Source organism: Saprolegnia diclina, assembly GCF_000281045.1.
Source record: "Saprolegnia diclina VS20 unplaced genomic scaffold supercont1.18, whole genome shotgun sequence".
NCBI classification, from domain to species: domain Eukaryota; phylum Oomycota; class Saprolegniomycetes; order Saprolegniales; family Saprolegniaceae; genus Saprolegnia; species Saprolegnia diclina.
The window spans coordinates 319845-337517 of NW_008246085.1; the positions used below are offsets into that span (position 1 = coordinate 319845).

The following is a 17673-nucleotide window of genomic DNA, read 5'->3' on the forward strand; positions in this document are numbered from 1 at the left end:
AAGAATGGACCCCAAGTTCACGGCCGAGCAAGCGCTCTTGACGTCGCTGCACAAGCCGCGCGAGTACCACAAGAAGGACTCATCCAAGACGCTGAAAACACTCAATATCTCCGATGCCGACATGCGCTCATACCGGATTGAGCACCGTGGTGTGACCGACGAGGACATGGTCACCGAAGTCCGCGAGCTCCAGCACCAGCGCAACACGACGTCGGAGGCGCCGACAGAGAAGAAGAACGACAAGATCCAGGCCAACGCGATGCGACGGCGCGAACGCCACACGGCCGCGCAATCACTCTACCAGGTCCAGCTCAAGACCATTAGCGAGCAGCTCGAAGGCGACATCCTCCGCATTAGCGACACCATCAAGGACGACCTCCTTCTCGTCAAGACGACGACGGACGAGCATTTTGGCCGGCTCCGAAGCAAGCCTTGGCTCATTGCCGCCTCCCACGACCTTGTGAATGATGCGTGGCGGGCGCTCGAACAGCTCTGGATCCAACGGACGCTCACGATCGTGGCCTTTGGCGAGTCGCTCGAAGCCATCGAGCAGTCGCGGTCCGAGCTCGTTGGCGCCGAGCTACGCACGCTCACGGAAACCTGCGTCGCAGCCGCGTACGTGCTGCCGCCCGAAGTCGAACGGCTCATCGAAGTCGAGGCGCACGAACTCAACGTCGTATTGATTACGAATCGGCGGTCGCACTCGCACCTCCTCAGCCGCATGCTCAAGGAAGACGTGCACAAATTCGTCGACGTCCGCACCGCGTGGGAGGCCTGCGAGCGCAACTGGCGCGCGCTCAACCACGACCACGCGATCGAGGTTTTCCAAGAGACGCTGTCGTCGCCCTTGTACATGGCCCCGCCGTCGCTGCATGCGACTTTGAGCCAGTTGCGCGACGCCCAGCAACGCGTGCACGAGACCGAGCGGCTCGTCGTGCTCAAGCAGCTCGGCGAACGCGGCGCGACGCTCCCGTCCGACGCGATCCAGAAGCTTGTCGTTTCCTTTGCCGAGATGTACAAGAAGGAGGAGGAGCGCAATGCGACGTACTTTGAGATGCTCTTCCGCTGCCAAGCGTCCATCGTTGCCGACGCCGTCGGTCTTCGGGAGCAGCTTCGCGCGACGTGCCACCGCGTCGGCGCCAAGGCCGACGAAGGCTGCCTCGGCCAACACGCGGCGCAGCTCGCAGCGTTTCTTGGGAACAAGGAGTTCGACGATTTCTTCCGCATCGCGGGGGGACTCCGCAGCGAGTTAGCGTCAATTGAAGAGCGCTTGGCGTCCCCCGAGATGATCTACCAAGCCAACGTCATCTCGCTCGAGCCACGGGTCGGCCTCCTCGTGCATGCACTCCCACTCGAGAGCATTTTGGACGCCCAAGGCAAAAGCAACGAGCGCAAGACGCTGCAAGGCACGCTCGAGCGGCTCCGCAAAGCGCCGAAAAATGAAATCCTCGGCATCCTCCCGCTCTTGCACGCGCAAACCGTGAGCCTCGCGACGATCCAAGGGCTCCACCCGATGCTGCAGTCGGAGCTCGAGGAAATCGCCAAGCGCCTCGACGGCCTCATGCACGACAATGCCAGCAGCGAGCACGCCCACGCATCGACCACATCCTCGTCGTCGTCCGACCCGCCAGGCTCGGCCGCCTCCAAATCCAAAAGCATTGGGCTTGACGCCTTCCAGATCAACGACATTCAGGGGATTCGCAAGGCGCAGCGCCGGCTCGGCACGCTCGTGTATGCGTCCGATCTCCCCACCAGCATCAAATCCCTCCTCTCCATCATCCTCGATGCTCTCCGGGTGCAGGGACACGCCAACGACGTCGTTGACGCCATCGTTGCGACCGAATGCGACGGTCTCATTGCCCTCCGCGAAGCCGAAATGAAAGCGCTCTTGACGCTCGTTGGCGCGGGCCTCGAGGCGCAGACGACGACGCTGCATCTCGCTTGCGACCGCGTGACGCGCTTCGTGCACATGGTCGTGGCGTGTCTCGAGGCGTACGAGGAGCGGACGCGCGTCGTCAACTTGACAGTGCTCGACCTCCTCGACACGCTCAAAGACACGCACGAAGAGAACATTGCGGCGCTCGAGGACGCGTTTAGCTCGCGCCGGTCGGCCTTGCGCCATGCGCCGGACGAGGCCGCGCTCGAAGCCGAGTTTGTCAACTGTCTCAGCCTCTTGGAGCGCATCGAAGACGAGTACCGCAAGTACAACAAAAAGGTACTTGGAGGGATAGTAGAGTCCATGGCAAAGGCGGCGAGTAGGTGACGCTGGCGTCGACCAACCACCCGATCGCGATTACGCGCCAAGCCGCGCTGTACCGCAACATGCTCAGCGGTCATTTTGGCGTCGAGTCCAACACGCACGACGACGAGACGGACATTGATGCGCTCGTGAGTGCCGAGTGCATCGAGCGCGCGATCAACGACCCCGCGCCGGTAATCGCTGTGATGGAGCCGGAGCCTCCAGCACCCGCGGTCGAGGTCACGCCAGGCCCAACACCGCGCAACGGCAAGAAGGAGCTGGTGACGCCAGGACGCGCGGTGGTCGAGCCAGCCATGGAAGCAGGTACGGGCGCCACCGTCTCGGTACCAGCCAAGCCTGCGACGCCCGCCGTCAAACCCAAGAAAGAGGCGCGCGTGTGCTCGTCGGATGAGCTCTTGGAGTACATTTTGGTGCACAAGATTCTGCTGCCGGGCGAAGAGCCGTCGGACGACGACGTGGACGCGGCGCCCGATGTCGTGAGCACAAACGACACTGCGACAGTTCACGGTACGCTTCTGATGCGCGCACCGTGTGTTACGTGTAAGTAGACGACCACTCGTCCGAGCTCGCGGCGCCGGCGCTGGCCAATGTGCCGGCCCTACGCGACGTGATTGTCATCTTGACAATCCCCAAGCCACACCTCTTGAGCCTCCTCGACCGACTCCGAAATGCGATGCTCGCGGCGTTCGAGTCCAAGAGCAAACTCCATGTCAAGAGTGCCAACCGTGACGCCGAGACGCACGTTGAAGAGTACGCGTTCCTCCTCGAAGAGTGCCTGCGCATGCACTGGCCGCGCAAAGGCCGCACGGACGTTCAGATCTACCAGCCGCGCGCCGGCGAGCTCGTGAGTCACCGGCAGCGCCACGGGCGGCACATCAAAAACATCCTCAAAAAGCTATCCGTGCAAGAGACGGCCTTTCTGGAGCTGCACGCATCCGCGCTTGCGTGCGTGCGCGACCAAGAGAATGCTTTGCTCGGTCTGCAAGCGCAGCTGCTCATGCAAACTAGTCTCGCCGCGCTACAAGGTCTCGAGAGTCGGTCCAAGACGACGTACGTCGAGTTTAAGAGCGCGTGGGCCGACCTGCTCAGCACCAAGATGCGGGTCTACCTGACCGACGAGCCCGCGGCGCTCGCGGCCATGTGTCGCGAGCTTGTCACGACGTGTTCGCATCACATTTTCCCCGATTTGAACTCGGTCGAGGTCATTTCTGGTTGCGACTACCACCCCGATGAGGTCAAGTACGTCCAGAGCCTCGTGGGCGAGACCGAAGCGACGATTCAAAAAGCCGTCGCCCATCGGCGCGAGATGATCGAGGCGCTCGAGGGCCTCGAACAAGGCATCTTATCGCTCCTCGTACTCACAATCTTGTCAAATCAGATCTGAGCGGCGGGATTGTAGGCGACGTTCAAGACGCGGTACCAGACCTGCATCCAGAACCTCTCCATCAAGGAAGGGCTGGGCCAAAAGTACGGCATGCCGCGCCGCAACGCCCAAGAGCGTCTGCGCTCCGAGATGAGCCGGTCCGACGAGATGGCGCACTCGATCGACAGCCTTCTATCGACGCTCACTGTGATGACCACGTCCCGAGAGTGCGCGCTCAACGGTACCTAGGCGATATAGCACCACCTCTCGTATCGTTCTTCCACGACAGGACCCAAAGTGCCGAGCAACTTTGTACGGCAAATCCGGTCGGTCGTGCTCGAGCTCCGCCACATTATGTACACGCGCAGCCTTTACCTCGGCGTGCTCAAAAACAAGGTGCAAGTCGCGCCGCGCAAAGTACCCGACGATCTCGAGGCGACGACCAAGTACGACGCCGACGTCCCCCACGAAGCTGTTGCCGACATCAGGACCTTTATGGAGTGGACCGTGCAGTTTGAGGCGCAGTGCATTGCCGACACCAAGAGTCTCTTCCAGGCCGAAGGCAAAGCGATGGAGCTTCCGCCCGACGGGGTACCCGACACACTCAAAGAGTACCTCGCGGACCAAAAAAGCAAGGCGGCAGCCTACGTCCACACGCAGATCAAGGCGTTCAAAGCCCAAGTGAAAGCGTTCGCGGGCGTGCTCGCGGTGGCGCCGGCCGTCGCGCTTGACAACATTGTCGTGCGCGCCAAAGCTACCGTTGAGGCCAAGGTCCATGGCCTCGTGGCGGCCTTCGAGGCCCAGCACGCCGAGTGGGAGGCGCAAAAGCAGAGGCACAAGAGCGCGCTGACGCCCGACCTGTGCAGCCCCAACCGCGTGTCGGCTGTCGAGGCGCTCTGTGCCAAAGAGGCAGCACGAACGCTCGAGGTCCAAGCCGCAATCCGCAGCGTGCGCTGGAGCGTTCTGGAAGAGCATATTGGGAACGCACGCGTCTTCCACAAGCGACTCTTGGCTGCGTTTGGGTCGCTCATGGAGATCCTCGACTCGTGCGTCATGCCCGACGACCTCGCAAAAGACGAGGACGGCGACGAAGAAGAGAAGAAGCGCAAGTCGCTCAAGCGGCTGCGAAAAGCACTGCGCAAAGTCGAACATGGCGATCCGCTCGCGGCCGCGCTCTCAATCGACGAGCGCAAGGTCCTCGACGCGGCCAAGGAGACACAACGCTTCCCAAAGCGGGCGTGGCCCGGCCTGCCAGTTGTCTCGGTGTTCGAGATGCCGCCTGCGGTTCAGGACGACACGAAAGGCAAAGTGTTTACAAAGGAAGGCGTCGATGGCAATGGTGCGATGGTCGCGTACTTGACGGACGCCCACCGCGCCGCCGTCGTCGGCCGCGACAGCACGTACAGCGCGTACCACGCCTACTGCGAGGCTGCCATCGACGCATGGACCAAGCACTATACAACGCTCTTGACGGAGGAAGAGCTCTGGTTCCTCAACTGGGGCAAACTCATTCAGTCGATGCGGCAAGACTCGTAGTAAATATGAATACCAGCTCGTAGTTGTACATTGTTCATCACATCACGAGGTGCCAAAGGGAGGTGCATCACCGACGAGATGCAGTGCATCTCAGTTCTGGTTTGGGTCTTAGTTAGTTAGTCGGTGTTGTCGCCGCAACATTGAAGTTGCAACGGTCCAATCACGCGAGGTTTATTTTAATACGCGAGCAATAAAAATAGCGCTGTGACGCACGGTGTTACACATAATTTAAAAAAAGATTGAATCGGCCGAAATAAAAATACATGCGCGGTGTATTCAATGCTAACCGTGTCCTATTTTATTAGCGCCGCCTATGTCTTGGTACCAAGTTGCTATCATTTAAATTCAATTGGCGGTCAATACAATACAAAGGCGCAGGAATTTCAAAAGCTCGGCGCGACGTTCTTCAGGTCGACACCTATCCCTGTAGCAAGCGCACTCGTTCGAGCCCAAAGACCTTGGTTTTTGTATGCCCGAGCTTAAAGTGGCGAGTTCGATCGTTTTTTTCCCCATACCTCTCAAGCTCACTTCCTTTTGCGACCGTATTCCACCAATGAGAGGCCATCACGCACGCCAGCGTCGCATCTGATTGGCGCAACGCCGCCCGGCTTGAAGAAGCTCCAATCCTCTCTCTTGATCTTTGTATGGAGGCCTGTTTTTGAAGCTTGGGCTGTTTCAAGCTCGACATTCAAACCGCAGTTCAATTTGACTTGGTGTTTGTATGTGGAGCCTTCAAGCTCGGAGGTCATTTTCCAAATCCAGACCCACAGCACAGCAGAAGCCATGGGTCGTGCAGCTGCCGCCAAGCCCCGGAAGGAGTCGAGCAAGGCCAAGGCCTCGGCCGTCGCCGCCTCCACAAGCACGCGTAAGCCCCGCAAGAAGAAGGACCCGAACGCCCCGAAGCGCGCGCTCACGGCCTTCATGTTCTTCTCGTCGTACATCCGCGAGATCGTCAAGGAAGAGATGCCCGAGCTTACGTTCCTCCAAATCTCGTCTGAGATTGGCCGCCGGTGGGCAGCTTTGACCGACAACGACAAGAAGAAGTTCACGGCCAAGGCCGAGGACGACAAGGCGCGCTACCTCCGCGAGAAGGAAGACTACCTCCCGGACCCGGCGTACGAGAACCAGGGCGGCAAGGTCAAGGGCACGCGGAAAAAGAAGGACCCGAACGCGCCCAAGCGCGCGCTCTCGGCGTACTTTTACTTTTGCGACGAGCACCGTCCCGCGACGCGCGAGCAGCACCCGGGAAAGAAGATCACTGAGATTGCGAGCTTGCTGGCCGAGATGTGGCGCGCGCTCCCTGAGAAGAAGCGTACCAAGTACAACAAGCTGGCCGCCGAGGCCAAGGAAAAGTACGGTGAGAAGATGGCGGCGTACAAGCTGTCGCTCACGGCCCACGACGACGAGGAAGAGGAGGATGAAGTCGAAGAAGTCGAGGAAGTCGAGGAAGTCGAGGAAGAAGAAGAAGAAGAGGAAGACGACGACGAGTAAACGTTGCGCCGTCCTATCCGTTCTGCTAAAGTGCCTTCGTGTTGCTGCATATCTATCGAGCGCGCCTTGATTCCGCGTGCTATGTTTTGGAGGTGGATATTATTTAGTTAAACTCTCAACAATATAGTGACTTCCCTTACTTCCGCCAAGTCTGTCTCCATGGCAATCGTTCCCATCTACCTCCAAGATCGCTCCCAAATTTGACATGGATACGCGATCCGCGCACGCGATAGGTCAACTGCCGACCAATCGCATTGGCGGGTCGCCGAGCCGGCAGCGGTCGTGGCAACCGATTGGGTCCGATGGCGTTGAAGGCAACATCTTGTCAAGCGACTTCACGTGGACTCATACGACTGCTTCTCGACCGCGTTGGTCTAGTCCCAAGGTCCTCACCCAACACCTTGGGTGTGCAGTCGAAAGCGAGTTGCGGATGCATGCACTTGTGCAAGTCCGATGCTCATCACCGAGCGACGCCGTGCGCATAGCGGAGCGGTCGCTGCGTCGATATGACCAGGTGGGTGCTCGGACTAGTAGTTCGCAGGCAACCAGAGCCACCTGCACCAACGCGTTGAGAGCTTTCCATCTCTTACCATTCTGCTCTGCCGAAGAGTGTGTTCTGGTCGTCTAGTTTCGGTCGAGCGAGTCACGCCCAAGAAAAGATACGCAATCCGCGCCTGCGATAGGTCCACGTTTGGCCAATCAGCACGCGAGTATCGCTTTGGATCGTGAAAACCAAAGTGTCAATATCAGTTCTCATCGCCTGAAAATCACTGCTTATCCCCTGCAACGCATCAAACCTTATATAAGTACATATGCAATTCGAGTTTAAACGTAGTAGTAGAGAATCGAGAGAATGATGAGCGCGACGGACGACACCGTCTTTCCGCCGGACGACGAACCCTGCTGCACCGCGGTCTTGGTCGCGTTCGTCGGCGCGGGCGTCATCGGAGCCATCGTCGTCATCGGCCCCAACGCCTCCGTGAAGAACTCTAGCTTCGTCGTGTACGTGCACGTGCTCGCAAACCCGCTCGGGAGATGGAAGCACTCGGACGCGTTTGCGGGGTTGGGAAGGCAGCTACCGGCGCCAAGCACCTTCGACCACATGCTCGAGGTTTGGATCCAAGGCCAGCGCGCGACTCCGCTAAGGAGCGCATCGATCGGCTGTACGCACGTCGAAGGCACGTACGGCGCTGTGAAGAGAGGCGTCATCGCACGCGACTGCGTCAGCTGGAACACATCGTTGGCGACAAGCGCGCTGCACGCCTCGTTCGTCGGTAATTGCACGCCCGCCTTGAAAAGGCGATGGAGAGGCGCCGCTGCATGCAGCGCGCTCTGAGCAAAGGAGTAGGCGCACGTCTGGTTGCCTTGGCTAAAGAAACCGGGCGACTGCGTCGAGCAAAATACGTTGGTCAGATCCCGCACGAGCGTCGCAACGACGACGTCGGCTGACGCGCCAAACTGCGCTGCCACGTCATTGAGTGCAGCCGTGCAGCAGCCGCCGGCGTTGATCGTCTGGAGCACGAAGGGCATGATGGCTTTTTCGAGGCACGGGACGACGTTGACGAGCATTGCGCAGAGCGTCTGCGCCTTGGCGTTTGTAAAGTTGAGCGCGTCAACCATTGGATGATGGTGAATGGTATCGTCGCGGCGGCTACTCTCGTTCTTGTCGCTGAAGCTGTCATGGGACAATGTGTTGTTGGTGAATCGGCTCGGTTTCGGGTGCGATGGAGCCGACGACCAATCCGAGAAGAGCGGCATGAGGTCGGAGATCGCACGTAGACATGCGGGCTCGGCCGTCGCGGCGCCAAGCAGCCCGCTCGAGAGCGCCTTGATGTCGGTGGACCCGATGCACGTGGCGTAGCTTGTAGAGAGCCCGAGCGATGTCGCGTTCATGAACGGTAGCTGAGACAGCGTGTGGTTCATGGGGCTCGACGCATCGCCGAGACTGGAGCAGGCGAGGCCAAACGTCGCACCCGAGAGGAGAAGCAGGTAGCGCAGGTGCATGAGTCGTTCGAGTTGGAGTTGATTTGTTGCAGTCGATTGAAAATTCAAAAGTGAGTGGTGTGGGGGACGGTGACGTGGCAGCGCGCTAGCAGCATCATGGCGGTACACCCGCTAAGACCAAGATGGGGGTTACGCCAACGTCAAAACCGTTGCGGGAAAGGGCGACGAACCATGTACCGGCGGTCCTTGGAGCCGCAGCCGCTCGACGCGCTTTGGCTGGAGGCCGAGACGGAGGCATTTGCGCTCAAGCTTGTGGGCCTCGAGCTGCCGACCGAGTCTGCGCCCCGGGGTCCGCCGTCGCTCGGCGAGATCAACGACCTCGACTTTTATGCCCTTGCCGACAACGACGACCCAGCACACACTGGCTCATCCACGTCGTCACCTGTAGCCCATGTACTTCTGCTCGCGCTTTATATGTATCCTATTCCATAGGAGTCGATCGAGCAGTGTGACGAGTTGGCTCCTCGCAGCGCCGGTGCGCGGCTCGTGCCAGGCCGTCGACCAAACGGCGCACCAGGCAAGACGGTCGTCGAGAGGGCGTACTCGCAGATCGACGTCACGCGCGTCCGCGCTGAAATGCAGCTCGTTGTGAGCCAGCTCCAGCGCGAAAATGCGTACGCTCCCACACATTCCATATCATACAATGATGGCGGCCTCGTAGGGAGCTCAAGAAGCGCCTCAAAGCGAGCGAGGCGCTCGCCAATCAACAAAAGCAGCAGCTGCACGCCAAGCACAACCTCAAGGTCGCGGCCAAAGACGTACGCGCCTCGCTTTCCTCATCCGAAATGTATATCTATGTCGTTGGTTGCAGCGCCACGTAGGGCAGCTCAAGGTGCAACTCGAAGCCGAGTCGACTGCCAAGGCCGCGCTCCTTGTACGTGAACGCGCCGAATGCAAGAAGAATGAGTCGTGAGTAGGTCACTGTGGCCGCCCTCGAGACCGACCTCGCCGACGTGCGCTTCGAAATGCGGGTACGACCCCTGGCTTCACAGAGATGGTAGCATGACGGCTGGCTAGATGATGGACAAGGCGTATGCAACCGAGCGCGCGGTGTGGGTTGAGAAGGAGCAGCTTCTACGGTCGTTGAACACGTCATCGTCGCATTACTAAACAGCGTTCGTCTAATGTCTTCAAGGAGCTACGCGTCAGATTCTAGCCTACGGCGTCGGGGTAAACTTGACTCGGACGTCGTCGTCCGTCATAAAGCCGGCGCTGACCGCGTTCGGGTTGCCGCCAAAGAGACGTCGCTCCCACGTGTTGATGTCAAAGTATATGTACTGCAGCGCCTCGCTCTGCTGTCGCTTGAACCAGAGCTTGAGGTCCATGTGGTAGCGCCACTCGCGCAGGTAGAGCTCTTGGGCCGCGTACGCTTGCACAACGTCCTTGGGCATCGAGTAAAAGACGTAGAAGAGCGTCTCGAGTTGAAACTTGGAGAGGTGCGACGTCTTGAGCACGGGCGGCTGGTTGTAGTAGCACAGTGGCAGCGTGTACTGCGGCTCCTTTGTACACGGCGTGTCGGACCACGGCGAGGCAAACGTTGGATGCAGCGGTCTACGCACCCATTAGATGCGACAGAACGATGAGGCGTACTCGGCCGAGTTGAGGTTGAGCCCCAGCGACGTGAGGTCACAGCCCTGCGCGACGTTGCGCTCCGGGTCGGTCGAGCGTATGACGTGCAGCATCCCGAGGAGGCCAAAGCGCGAGGTTTCTTCCGACGACGACGTCGGCCGCGACGACGGATGCGGCTTGGCGTCGTTCGCATGCAGCGGCGGGAACGAGTTGACCGCGAGATTGGTGGCCGATTGGAACCCACCGACGTTGGCAAAGGTCGCGTTCACGTGCGTGCCGGAGCGCGACCCAATCGACGACGTGCTGCTTGTCGACGGCTGGCTCGTGCGCTGCAGCATCGCGTCGTTGGACGACGACATGCCTTGGTTCGCCGCCTTCTCGGTCGGTCGGCCCTCGGCGCCAAACGACGAGAGAGCCGGAAAGTCCTCTTTTTGGATCACAAATTCCGAATTTTGCCGGAACGCGGGCGAATTTTCATCGACCGAGCTACTCCTACGCAGGAGGTTGAGGACGCAATGCACGCAGCGCGACCTACCGCGCCGTCAGAGCCGGAAACTCCGACATGTCGGGTGTCTTTTCGAAGGTCCGCACTAGAGGCAGCCACGTCATGCATCGGATCGTAGGTGACATGGGCAGTGTACCTTTGGTGGCCATCGTGATGGGGGTCGCAGCCGGCTCGGCGATGCGCGATGTCAGGTAGGTGTCCATCAAACCCGACGATGTCGGCGTCGTCGGTGGTACGCTTCTTACGGCGCTGCCCATGCCCATGCCAGCCATGCCGCCCATGCCCATACCGGCCATGCCCATGGAGCCCATACCGATGCCCGTCGACGTCGCCGCTAGAAACTACGCTGTCGTCAACGCCCACGCTCGCGCCATGGAGGGTGAAAGAAGGGTGTACCGACGCCATTTGCGGCTGGGCCGCGCCGCTGCTGTAGCCAGGGTAGACGCCCGGCTGCATACCCATCTGCAAGCCCACTTGGCTCGGGTCACCTATTGCATGACTGAGTTTGCGCCGCTTGCGTTTCCGAGGCGTACCTCCCATGCCTGGGCTCTGCTTGAAGAACCCGTCCTGCCGGTTGTAGTAGTATTGGCTCGCATCAAACTCTTCCTACGCAGAGGAGGCGCATGAGCCCCGCCCCATGGCGGCAGGCGAACCTGGTCCTCTGCCGTCTGTATGTTGTCCTTGAAGTAGGCCAGCTTGTCCTTCGACGGGTCCAGGACGCTCATGACGCCTCCTTCGTTGCGACGTGTCGGCGCTATACAAAGTTGTATATTGATCCAAACCACCACACAAGCTATCCGGATACCCCGCGTGCTTGTATCGAGGGAATAATGACGTTTCGGCCCACGGCTTGATGCACGCAACTCGCGGCCGCGACAAAGCCGGCGCTGACGCTCTTCCTGCGGTCTCACATGCGCCTGCGATGATGTAAAGGAACATCCTAGAGTCATCCTAGCACCGCCCTAGCAGCACGGTAGCATGGTATACCAGTGAGGGCAGCGTCGTTGGCAACGCCAATCCGCCGGCTGGTCTCGGATGGGTGCGACGAACGACAGCATTTTCGAATCCAGCGACGAACAATGGAAAGCGCACTGCATGCTGCATGGGCGGCGTCCTACGATGCGTGGATGGGCGTACCTGGCCATGCTGGCGTCATCTACAACCGCCCAGGTGCGCCCAGCGAAGGCGCCATGGAGTACCCGGATTCGGTCTTGGCCTCGCACCTCTTTGCCATCATGGCGTGGAACCCCATGGGCCTTCGCGCGTCGGACGACGACAACGACCGCACGCACAAGGCGCTGATCACCGACATTCGGTCGCTGCCTTTGGCGCCTGGCTTCTGGGTCGCGCCTTTCTTTGGCTTCTCAGAGAACTGGCGTGAGCCCGGTTTCGTGGTCGCCTGCCCCGTCGAAGATACCGGCGCGGTGGCCTCGACCCGAGAGGCTGTGCTAGCGTTAGCAGCCAAGTACCAGCAAGGCGCCATCTACGAGTACACGCCGGTACCACAGCAACGCCACGTGCTCTTGCGCAAGACCGTGCACTGCCTCTCGTCCCCGGACGTGGACGCCGACGTCTTCCTCGTCCAGACATCTCGCCCAGACACACCGATGGCCGAGCCACACGTCGATCCCAACTAGCTACAAGGAGACAATAGCGACTCTCCTCATGTCGCCTTTCTTTTCTGCAATTCGATTATTTTTAGCTCGCGCTAGACCAGGCGAATGGAGGCGGCAGCGCCACGGCCTACAGGTATCTTGGCCAAAGAACTCGCTACGTGTGGTGCCAACTATGGCGCGCCTTCGCCCCTCTACGCGATTGATGCGCACGAAGTCGATGCCTGTCGTGAACCCGAGCCCGCACCAACTGTATGGTGTCTCGCCTTGGAGCGTGGCGTTGAAGCCCTTCGACCAAGGTCGCCTCGCGCAGTCAGCTGCTCTGTACACCGCTCGTTCAAGCAAACCGCGACGCCGTGGACTGCGGCTCGTTGTTGGCAGCGTATTGCTGCGCTTCGCCATGTTCTTGGGGCCGTAAAACTCTACCGCGTCCGAGAAAACGTCGCCGCACGCTGGATTCAACACGCTTACCGACGCTGGCGTTCGTCCAAGCCGGTGCCACGTGCTCAGTCTCATCTGCCGCGGCCAACGCGACATGCGGTCGCTATTGTACTCAAGGCTGAGGCGCGAAACCTCACGCTTGCCGCCTTGATGGCGAGCGAGGCTCTCATTCGACGGCGACAGCATCGCGCGGCCCGGCAGATCCAGGTGTGGTACCTGGCGCACAAGGAGAACCGCCTACACGCGGTTTGCGTCAGCTGTGATCGGCGCATCGCGCAGCTCCGCGTCCACCTTGCCTCGTACGAGACAGACATGCTGTGGGCGAACGCGATGGCCTGCAAGCTCCAAGGCCTTGCCCGGCGCTACCTCGCGCGACGGTCGCCGCCATCACCGCGACAAGGCATCTCGCAGCAAAGTGCTACGCATGTACTTCGTCAGAGCCGTACAATACATGGACACGGATAAAGCAATGTCATCGATGCGGGCGCTTCGAGTAGTTGGTTGTCATGGCAATGTTGGATCCAAGCGGTGACACGCACTCACGATTGGCCACCAACACTCACGTTCGAAGTTGGGGCGGAACTTCGGCGCGAAACTCCACGGTTGGGTTTCGCGGGCTCGAAGCAGCACGAAGACGATGCTACGCATGAAGCCCCGGGCGCGGGGGCCGGCGCAGTTCAAGCCGCCGGGGAAGCAAGATGGCCGGCAGCCCGACGGGTACGAGTCCGGGGGCATGGTCATCAAGAACCTGCCCTTCCTCTCCTTCGTCAACCCGGCGCGGGACCTCGAAGCGCTCTACAAGCCGTTCAAGTCGCCCTGCGAGAGCATCCGGACGTCCGAGAGCGACCGACTCCTCGCGACCAAGACCCTCGGGTCGCGCCGCCGCTTCGGTTCGATGCCCATCGCGCCGTTCAAGAAGCTTCCCGAAGTCGACGTGGTCATGGACGACGTCCTGGACGCGGCGCCAGCGGCTGTGGACGAAGCGCCCAAGGCTGCCGACGAGAAGCCACCAGAGCCCGTCGTGCTCTGGACCGGCATGGTCGACGACCAAGAGGTCCAGGTCGTTGTCCCGATGGTCATTGGCAAGTGGCTCCGACCGCATCAGCGCGAGGGCGTCCAGTTCATGTTTGACTGCGGTGCGTTCCCATGGTGCGATTCTTTGACTCTCATAGACAGTATGTAGTCTCGGGCATTCGCGGCTTTGAGGGCAATGGCTGCATCTTGGCCGACGACATGGGTCTCGGGAAGACGCTGCAGGTATGATGGGCTTGTCGGCAGTGCGTTCCGCAGATGCGTGCTTTAGAGCATTACGATCATGTACACGCTCTTGTGCACGAGCATGCAAGGACCGACGATCCCGACGATCAACCGCGCGATTGTCGTGTGCCCGACGTCGCTCGTCAAGAACTGGGATGACGAGATCATCAAGTGGCTGCAAGGTCGCATCAAGACCGTTGCCCTCTTTGGTGCTTGACGCCTCCTCCACCATTCTCAACTTAGCAGCAATGACTAGAATCTGGGCGCGAGAACGTCATTAGTGGCATCATGTCGTTCATCAACGGCAGCAAGCGAGCCAACAAGAGCATGGCCGCCAAAGTCCTCATCATCTCGTACGAGGTATGTCACCATATCGCGCTCATTTAGGAGCTTCAACCGTGATCTAGACGTTCCGAATGCATGCCGAGAAGTTTGTCAACGAGCCCCAAGCGTGCGAGCTCCTCATTTGCGACGAAGCGCACCGGCTCAAGAATGCCAACTCGCAGATCAACCAAGCTCTCAACGGTACCAAGTTCGTGCTCTTCTAGAAACTCGCTTTGCAAACTATCGCTGCGTAGCCCTGCCGTGCAAGCGCCGTATTTTGCTCTCGGGGACGCCGATGCAGAACGATCTCGAAGAGTTTTACGCGATGGTCGACTTTACCAACCCCAACGTCCTTGGCGATCCGCGCGAGTTTCGTCGGCGCTTTCTGGGGCCGATCTTGGTCGGCCGCGAGCCGGATTGCACCCAAGGCGAGCGCGAATGGGCGCAACGGTACGTGACCAACGATGGCCACTGCGGTGCTTATGGCCTCGTGCAGATGCTCGGGCGAAATGTGTGAGATCGTCAACCAGTTCATCTTGCGCCGCACGAACGCGCTCAACGCCAAGCACTTGCCGCCCAAGCTTACCCAAGTGGTGTGCTGCAACCTATCGCACGTGCAGCGCAACATGTACTCGCATTTTTTGCACTCGAATGCGTTCCATGCGATGATGACCAAGAAGAGCTCGCGCATTCTGCCGTCCATCACGGGTACACGCTTTGTGTCAACACAGAGGGCTCGACGCATTGCGCGCTCGTAGCACTCAAGAAGCTTTGCAATCACCCAAATTTGATCATCGACATGAGCAACGGCAAGACGACGATCGCGCCTGGTTTTGAAGAGTGTGCTGCGTTCCTGCCGCCCGACGAGTACGGACCAACAACATGTTTTTTTGCTAAAGCACATGTGATGCAACGTTGCTTTGCGTAGCCATCGACATCGGTCGTGTCATCCCGAGTGGTCGGGCAAGGTACGCGACTGCCCAATCGTTTCAAATGAGAAATGACACGTCGATTGCATTAGTTTCAAGTGCTCGACAAGCTCATGCATGAGATGCGTAAGAAGACGACCGATCGCATCGTCATCGTGTCCAACTACACCCAGGTACGGACTTGGCGTCTGCGCCTCCTAACCAAAAAGATTTCATAGACGCTGGATGTCGTCACGGCGCTCTGTCGGGAGCGCGGTCTTCCTGCCGTGCGCCTGGACGGGTCGACATCCGCCTCGAAGCGCAAGAAGCTCGTCGATGTCTTCAATGACCCCAAGACCAACTCGTTTGCGTTCCTTCTCTCGAGCAAAGCTGGCGGCTGCGGCTTGAATTTGATTGGCGCCAACCGTCTGGTGCTCTTTGACCCGGATTGGAACCCCGCAACGGACAAGCAAGCGGCAGCGCGTATTTGGCGCGAGGGGCAAAAGAAGCAGTGCTTTATCTACCGCTTCGTCGCGACGGGTCAGACGCACGTCTCCGAGACGCTACGCCTCATGCGCAAGCGTAGGCACGCTCGAGGAAAAGATCTTTCAGCGCCAGCTCTCCAAAGAAGGGCTCCAAAGCATCGTCGACGACAAGGAAGAGGTCAACTCGCTCTCTACCAAGGATCTCAAGGTTGGATTTGTCTTCCTTTCTTGTGCATTGCCTAACGTGATGTAGAAACTCTTTGTCTTTATGGAACACACCGACTCGGACACGCACGACCAACTCAAGTGCCGCCGGTGCCCGAACGCGGACGAGTTGCTCCTCGAAGAGAACAAGAAGCTATTGACGCGCCCGCAAATCGAGTACGTACACCCTGCCAATGCTGACGATCGAAATGCGTGTGTAGCATGCCCGCCGAAGAAGACTTGAACAACTGGAACCACCACTACTCGTACGAGACCGTCGCCGACGACATTATGCGCGCCGCCCAAGCCGGCTCGGACCTCGTACAGTGCCTCGCAAAACATAATTTCGGATCTGATCTATGGATGTAGGTCAGCTTTGTCTTTAGCTGCCGCGTCGACTGGGACCTCTTTCAAGCCCAAGAGCAGCGCGATCGAGAAAAGAAGCAAGCGATCGACGAAGAAAATTTGCTCAAAGCCGCCGCCAAACTTGCTGCCGCGTCGAGCGACACGGAAGACGACGACGAGGTCGAATTCGACATGGACGTGCCCGCAACATCCAAGCGCAAGCGCCAGTCGAGTCTTAGCGAGGATGACGTTGTCATTGTCGACGATGATGACGACGACGACGATGAGAAAGGCGACAGCACGGAAAGCGGCAGCGACGACGAGGTCCAATTCCTCACGTCGCTTCCAGACGCGGCCGCTGTGCGGCAAGCGGATCGACCACAGCCAAAAAAATCACGCAAGGTGCTCTCGGACGACAGCGACGGTGACGCCGACATCGCACAGACGCCAGATGACGACGACGATGACGACGACGGCGATGAAAATGATGTGGCGGAGACTCCTGCGCCAGCCCGAACATCGTCGGCACAAGAGCCGTCTGGCTGGTGGTCGCCGCCAAAGTCGACGCTGTCGTGCATTCCCGAATCGGACGACGGGCTTGAGGAAGGTGAAATCCCCATGTGGGCCTGTCCGCGCTGCACGTTGCACAACGCGATGACGTCCGAGTGGTGCGAAGGCTGCGGCATGGCGCCACCGCGCCGCGCCAAGCAGTCGGCTGCTGCGTCGCTCCAAGTCGAAGACTACTAAGAAGCCACCATCGATCAATCTTTGCTTTGTCAACTGGGTGAGATAGAAGCTAACCAACCAGGATCCATCGAACCTGTCAGAGGAGGAGATCTGAGCATGGCAGGGTGCACATACTAGCAGTCATATTTCGACACCCACACCCGAGCCCTTTGCCATACTGAGTAGCGTTTAGCGCCCAAGCTTAGATCGCAATGTTGTAAAGTCTGCACCACTCCGTCCGACGCGCCAAAGTAGGCAGACATGATCGAGTGCCAAGCGGACAATGCTCAACAACGTTGCGTGTGTGACCCAAGAACACACGTTGCGCAACATGACACGGAATCATCCTAGCTCGCTAAAGGCAGAGCTGGGATATGCAAGAAGATGAGGCAACCAGATCTCGATGCGCGGTGCAGTCCGACGCTCTCGTCAAGGTACGTGATTGCTCCAGGTAACCAAATGGCAATTTGGCACCAAGTTCAACGTACACTCCATCGTCGCTTGGACTGCGGTCAGATCCTGATTTCCCATGACGAGCCCCAACACTAGCACCAGCATGACGAGCTGGATCGAGACGCCTGCCGTTGTCATCGACGACGACCGCCTCCAGCGCAACATCGACCTCATGCAAGCCCGCGCGAA

General features: G+C 59.4%; 8 protein-coding genes across 8 annotated transcripts in view; 6 read left to right on the forward strand and 2 right to left on the reverse strand.

The window, feature by feature from the left end:
* Window positions 1-4: 4 nt before the first annotated feature.
* SDRG_06608 (hypothetical protein) lies at window positions 5-5195 on the forward strand (the record flags this gene model as incomplete). Its single annotated transcript, XM_008612398.1, has 4 exons — window positions 5-2215; window positions 2260-2767; window positions 2809-3614; window positions 3660-5195. The coding sequence occupies 4 exons, from the start codon at window positions 5-7 to the stop codon at window positions 3870-3872; spliced, it is 3738 nt and encodes a 1245-aa protein (XP_008610620.1). The 3' UTR covers window positions 3873-5195.
* A 643-nt stretch (window positions 5196-5838) lies between these two features.
* SDRG_06609 (hypothetical protein) lies at window positions 5839-6799 on the forward strand. Its single transcript, XM_008612399.1, has one exon. The coding sequence runs from the start codon at window positions 5943-5945 to the stop codon at window positions 6648-6650; it is 708 nt and encodes a 235-aa protein (XP_008610621.1). The 5' UTR covers window positions 5839-5942; the 3' UTR covers window positions 6651-6799.
* Window positions 6800-7475: 676 nt separating this feature from the next.
* On the reverse strand, window positions 7476-8654 carry SDRG_06610 (hypothetical protein; the record flags this gene model as incomplete). The annotated part of the gene is made up of 1 exon (XM_008612400.1): window positions 7476-8654. The coding sequence occupies one exon, from the start codon at window positions 8652-8654 to the stop codon at window positions 7476-7478; it is 1179 nt and encodes a 392-aa protein (XP_008610622.1).
* A 63-nt stretch (window positions 8655-8717) lies between these two features.
* On the forward strand, window positions 8718-9940 carry SDRG_06611 (hypothetical protein). The gene is made up of 6 exons (XM_008612401.1): window positions 8718-9038; window positions 9087-9268; window positions 9316-9412; window positions 9466-9528; window positions 9572-9625; window positions 9672-9940. Exons 1-6 carry the CDS (start codon window positions 8751-8753, stop codon window positions 9762-9764), a joined length of 777 nt encoding a protein of 258 aa, XP_008610623.1. The 5' UTR covers window positions 8718-8750; the 3' UTR covers window positions 9765-9940.
* On the reverse strand, window positions 9812-11873 carry SDRG_06612 (hypothetical protein; the record flags this gene model as incomplete). The annotated part of the gene is made up of 10 exons (XM_008612402.1): window positions 9812-10205; window positions 10245-10715; window positions 10759-10813; window positions 10865-11069; window positions 11125-11216; window positions 11262-11334; window positions 11382-11482; window positions 11534-11668; window positions 11716-11819; window positions 11866-11873. 10 exons carry the CDS (start codon window positions 11871-11873, stop codon window positions 9812-9814), a joined length of 1638 nt encoding a protein of 545 aa, XP_008610624.1.
* SDRG_06613 (hypothetical protein) lies at window positions 11573-12430 on the forward strand. The gene has a single exon (XM_008612403.1). The coding sequence runs from the start codon at window positions 11808-11810 to the stop codon at window positions 12363-12365; it is 558 nt and encodes a 185-aa protein (XP_008610625.1). The 5' UTR covers window positions 11573-11807; the 3' UTR covers window positions 12366-12430.
* Window positions 12431-13360: 930 nt separating this feature from the next.
* On the forward strand, window positions 13361-17088 carry SDRG_06614 (DNA repair and recombination protein RAD54 and RAD54-like protein). Its single transcript, XM_008612404.1, has 15 exons — window positions 13361-13918; window positions 13966-14039; window positions 14086-14248; window positions 14296-14399; window positions 14447-14564; window positions 14618-14813; window positions 14860-15071; window positions 15122-15230; window positions 15292-15331; window positions 15385-15465; window positions 15511-15811; window positions 15858-15964; window positions 16010-16137; window positions 16182-16281; window positions 16330-17088. Exons 1-15 carry the CDS (start codon window positions 13420-13422, stop codon window positions 17050-17052), a joined length of 2955 nt encoding a protein of 984 aa, XP_008610626.1. The 5' UTR covers window positions 13361-13419; the 3' UTR covers window positions 17053-17088.
* Window positions 17089-17560: 472 nt separating this feature from the next.
* Window positions 17561-17673, forward strand: part of SDRG_06615 (hypothetical protein) — a gene marked incomplete at its 5' end in the record, with an annotated part of 1467 nt that continues 1354 nt past the window's right edge. The window contains one exon of the mRNA XM_008612405.1: window positions 17561-17617. Within this exon, the coding sequence (XP_008610627.1) occupies window positions 17561-17617 (57 nt within the window). The remainder of the gene's footprint in view (window positions 17618-17673) is intronic.

What these genes read in the sequence shown, in the direction of transcription:
- SDRG_06611 (XM_008612401.1), top strand. Translation starts at nt 8,751, where the DNA reads ATGGCGGTACACCCGCTAAGACCAAGATGGGGGTTACGCCAACGTCAA. An exon ending in CAGCTCCAGCGCGAAAATGC is followed by an intron (nt 9,269 to 9,315) that starts GTACGCTCCCAC and finishes GCGGCCTCGTAG; the next exon opens with GGAGCTCAAGAAGCGCCTCA. An exon ending in TCAAGGTCGCGGCCAAAGAC is followed by an intron (nt 9,413 to 9,465) that starts GTACGCGCCTCG and finishes CGTTGGTTGCAG; the next exon opens with CGCCACGTAGGGCAGCTCAA.
- SDRG_06614 (XM_008612404.1), top strand. Translation starts at nt 13,420, where the DNA reads ATGCTACGCATGAAGCCCCGGGCGCGGGGGCCGGCGCAGTTCAAGCCG. An exon ending in TCCTCATCATCTCGTACGAG is followed by an intron (nt 14,400 to 14,446) that starts GTATGTCACCAT and finishes ACCGTGATCTAG; the next exon opens with ACGTTCCGAATGCATGCCGA. An exon ending in GCGTTCCTGCCGCCCGACGA is followed by an intron (nt 15,231 to 15,291) that starts GTACGGACCAAC and finishes TGCTTTGCGTAG; the next exon opens with CCATCGACATCGGTCGTGTC.
- SDRG_06613 (XM_008612403.1), top strand. Translation starts at nt 11,808, where the DNA reads ATGGAAAGCGCACTGCATGCTGCATGGGCGGCGTCCTACGATGCGTGG.
- SDRG_06609 (XM_008612399.1), top strand. Translation starts at nt 5,943, where the DNA reads ATGGGTCGTGCAGCTGCCGCCAAGCCCCGGAAGGAGTCGAGCAAGGCC.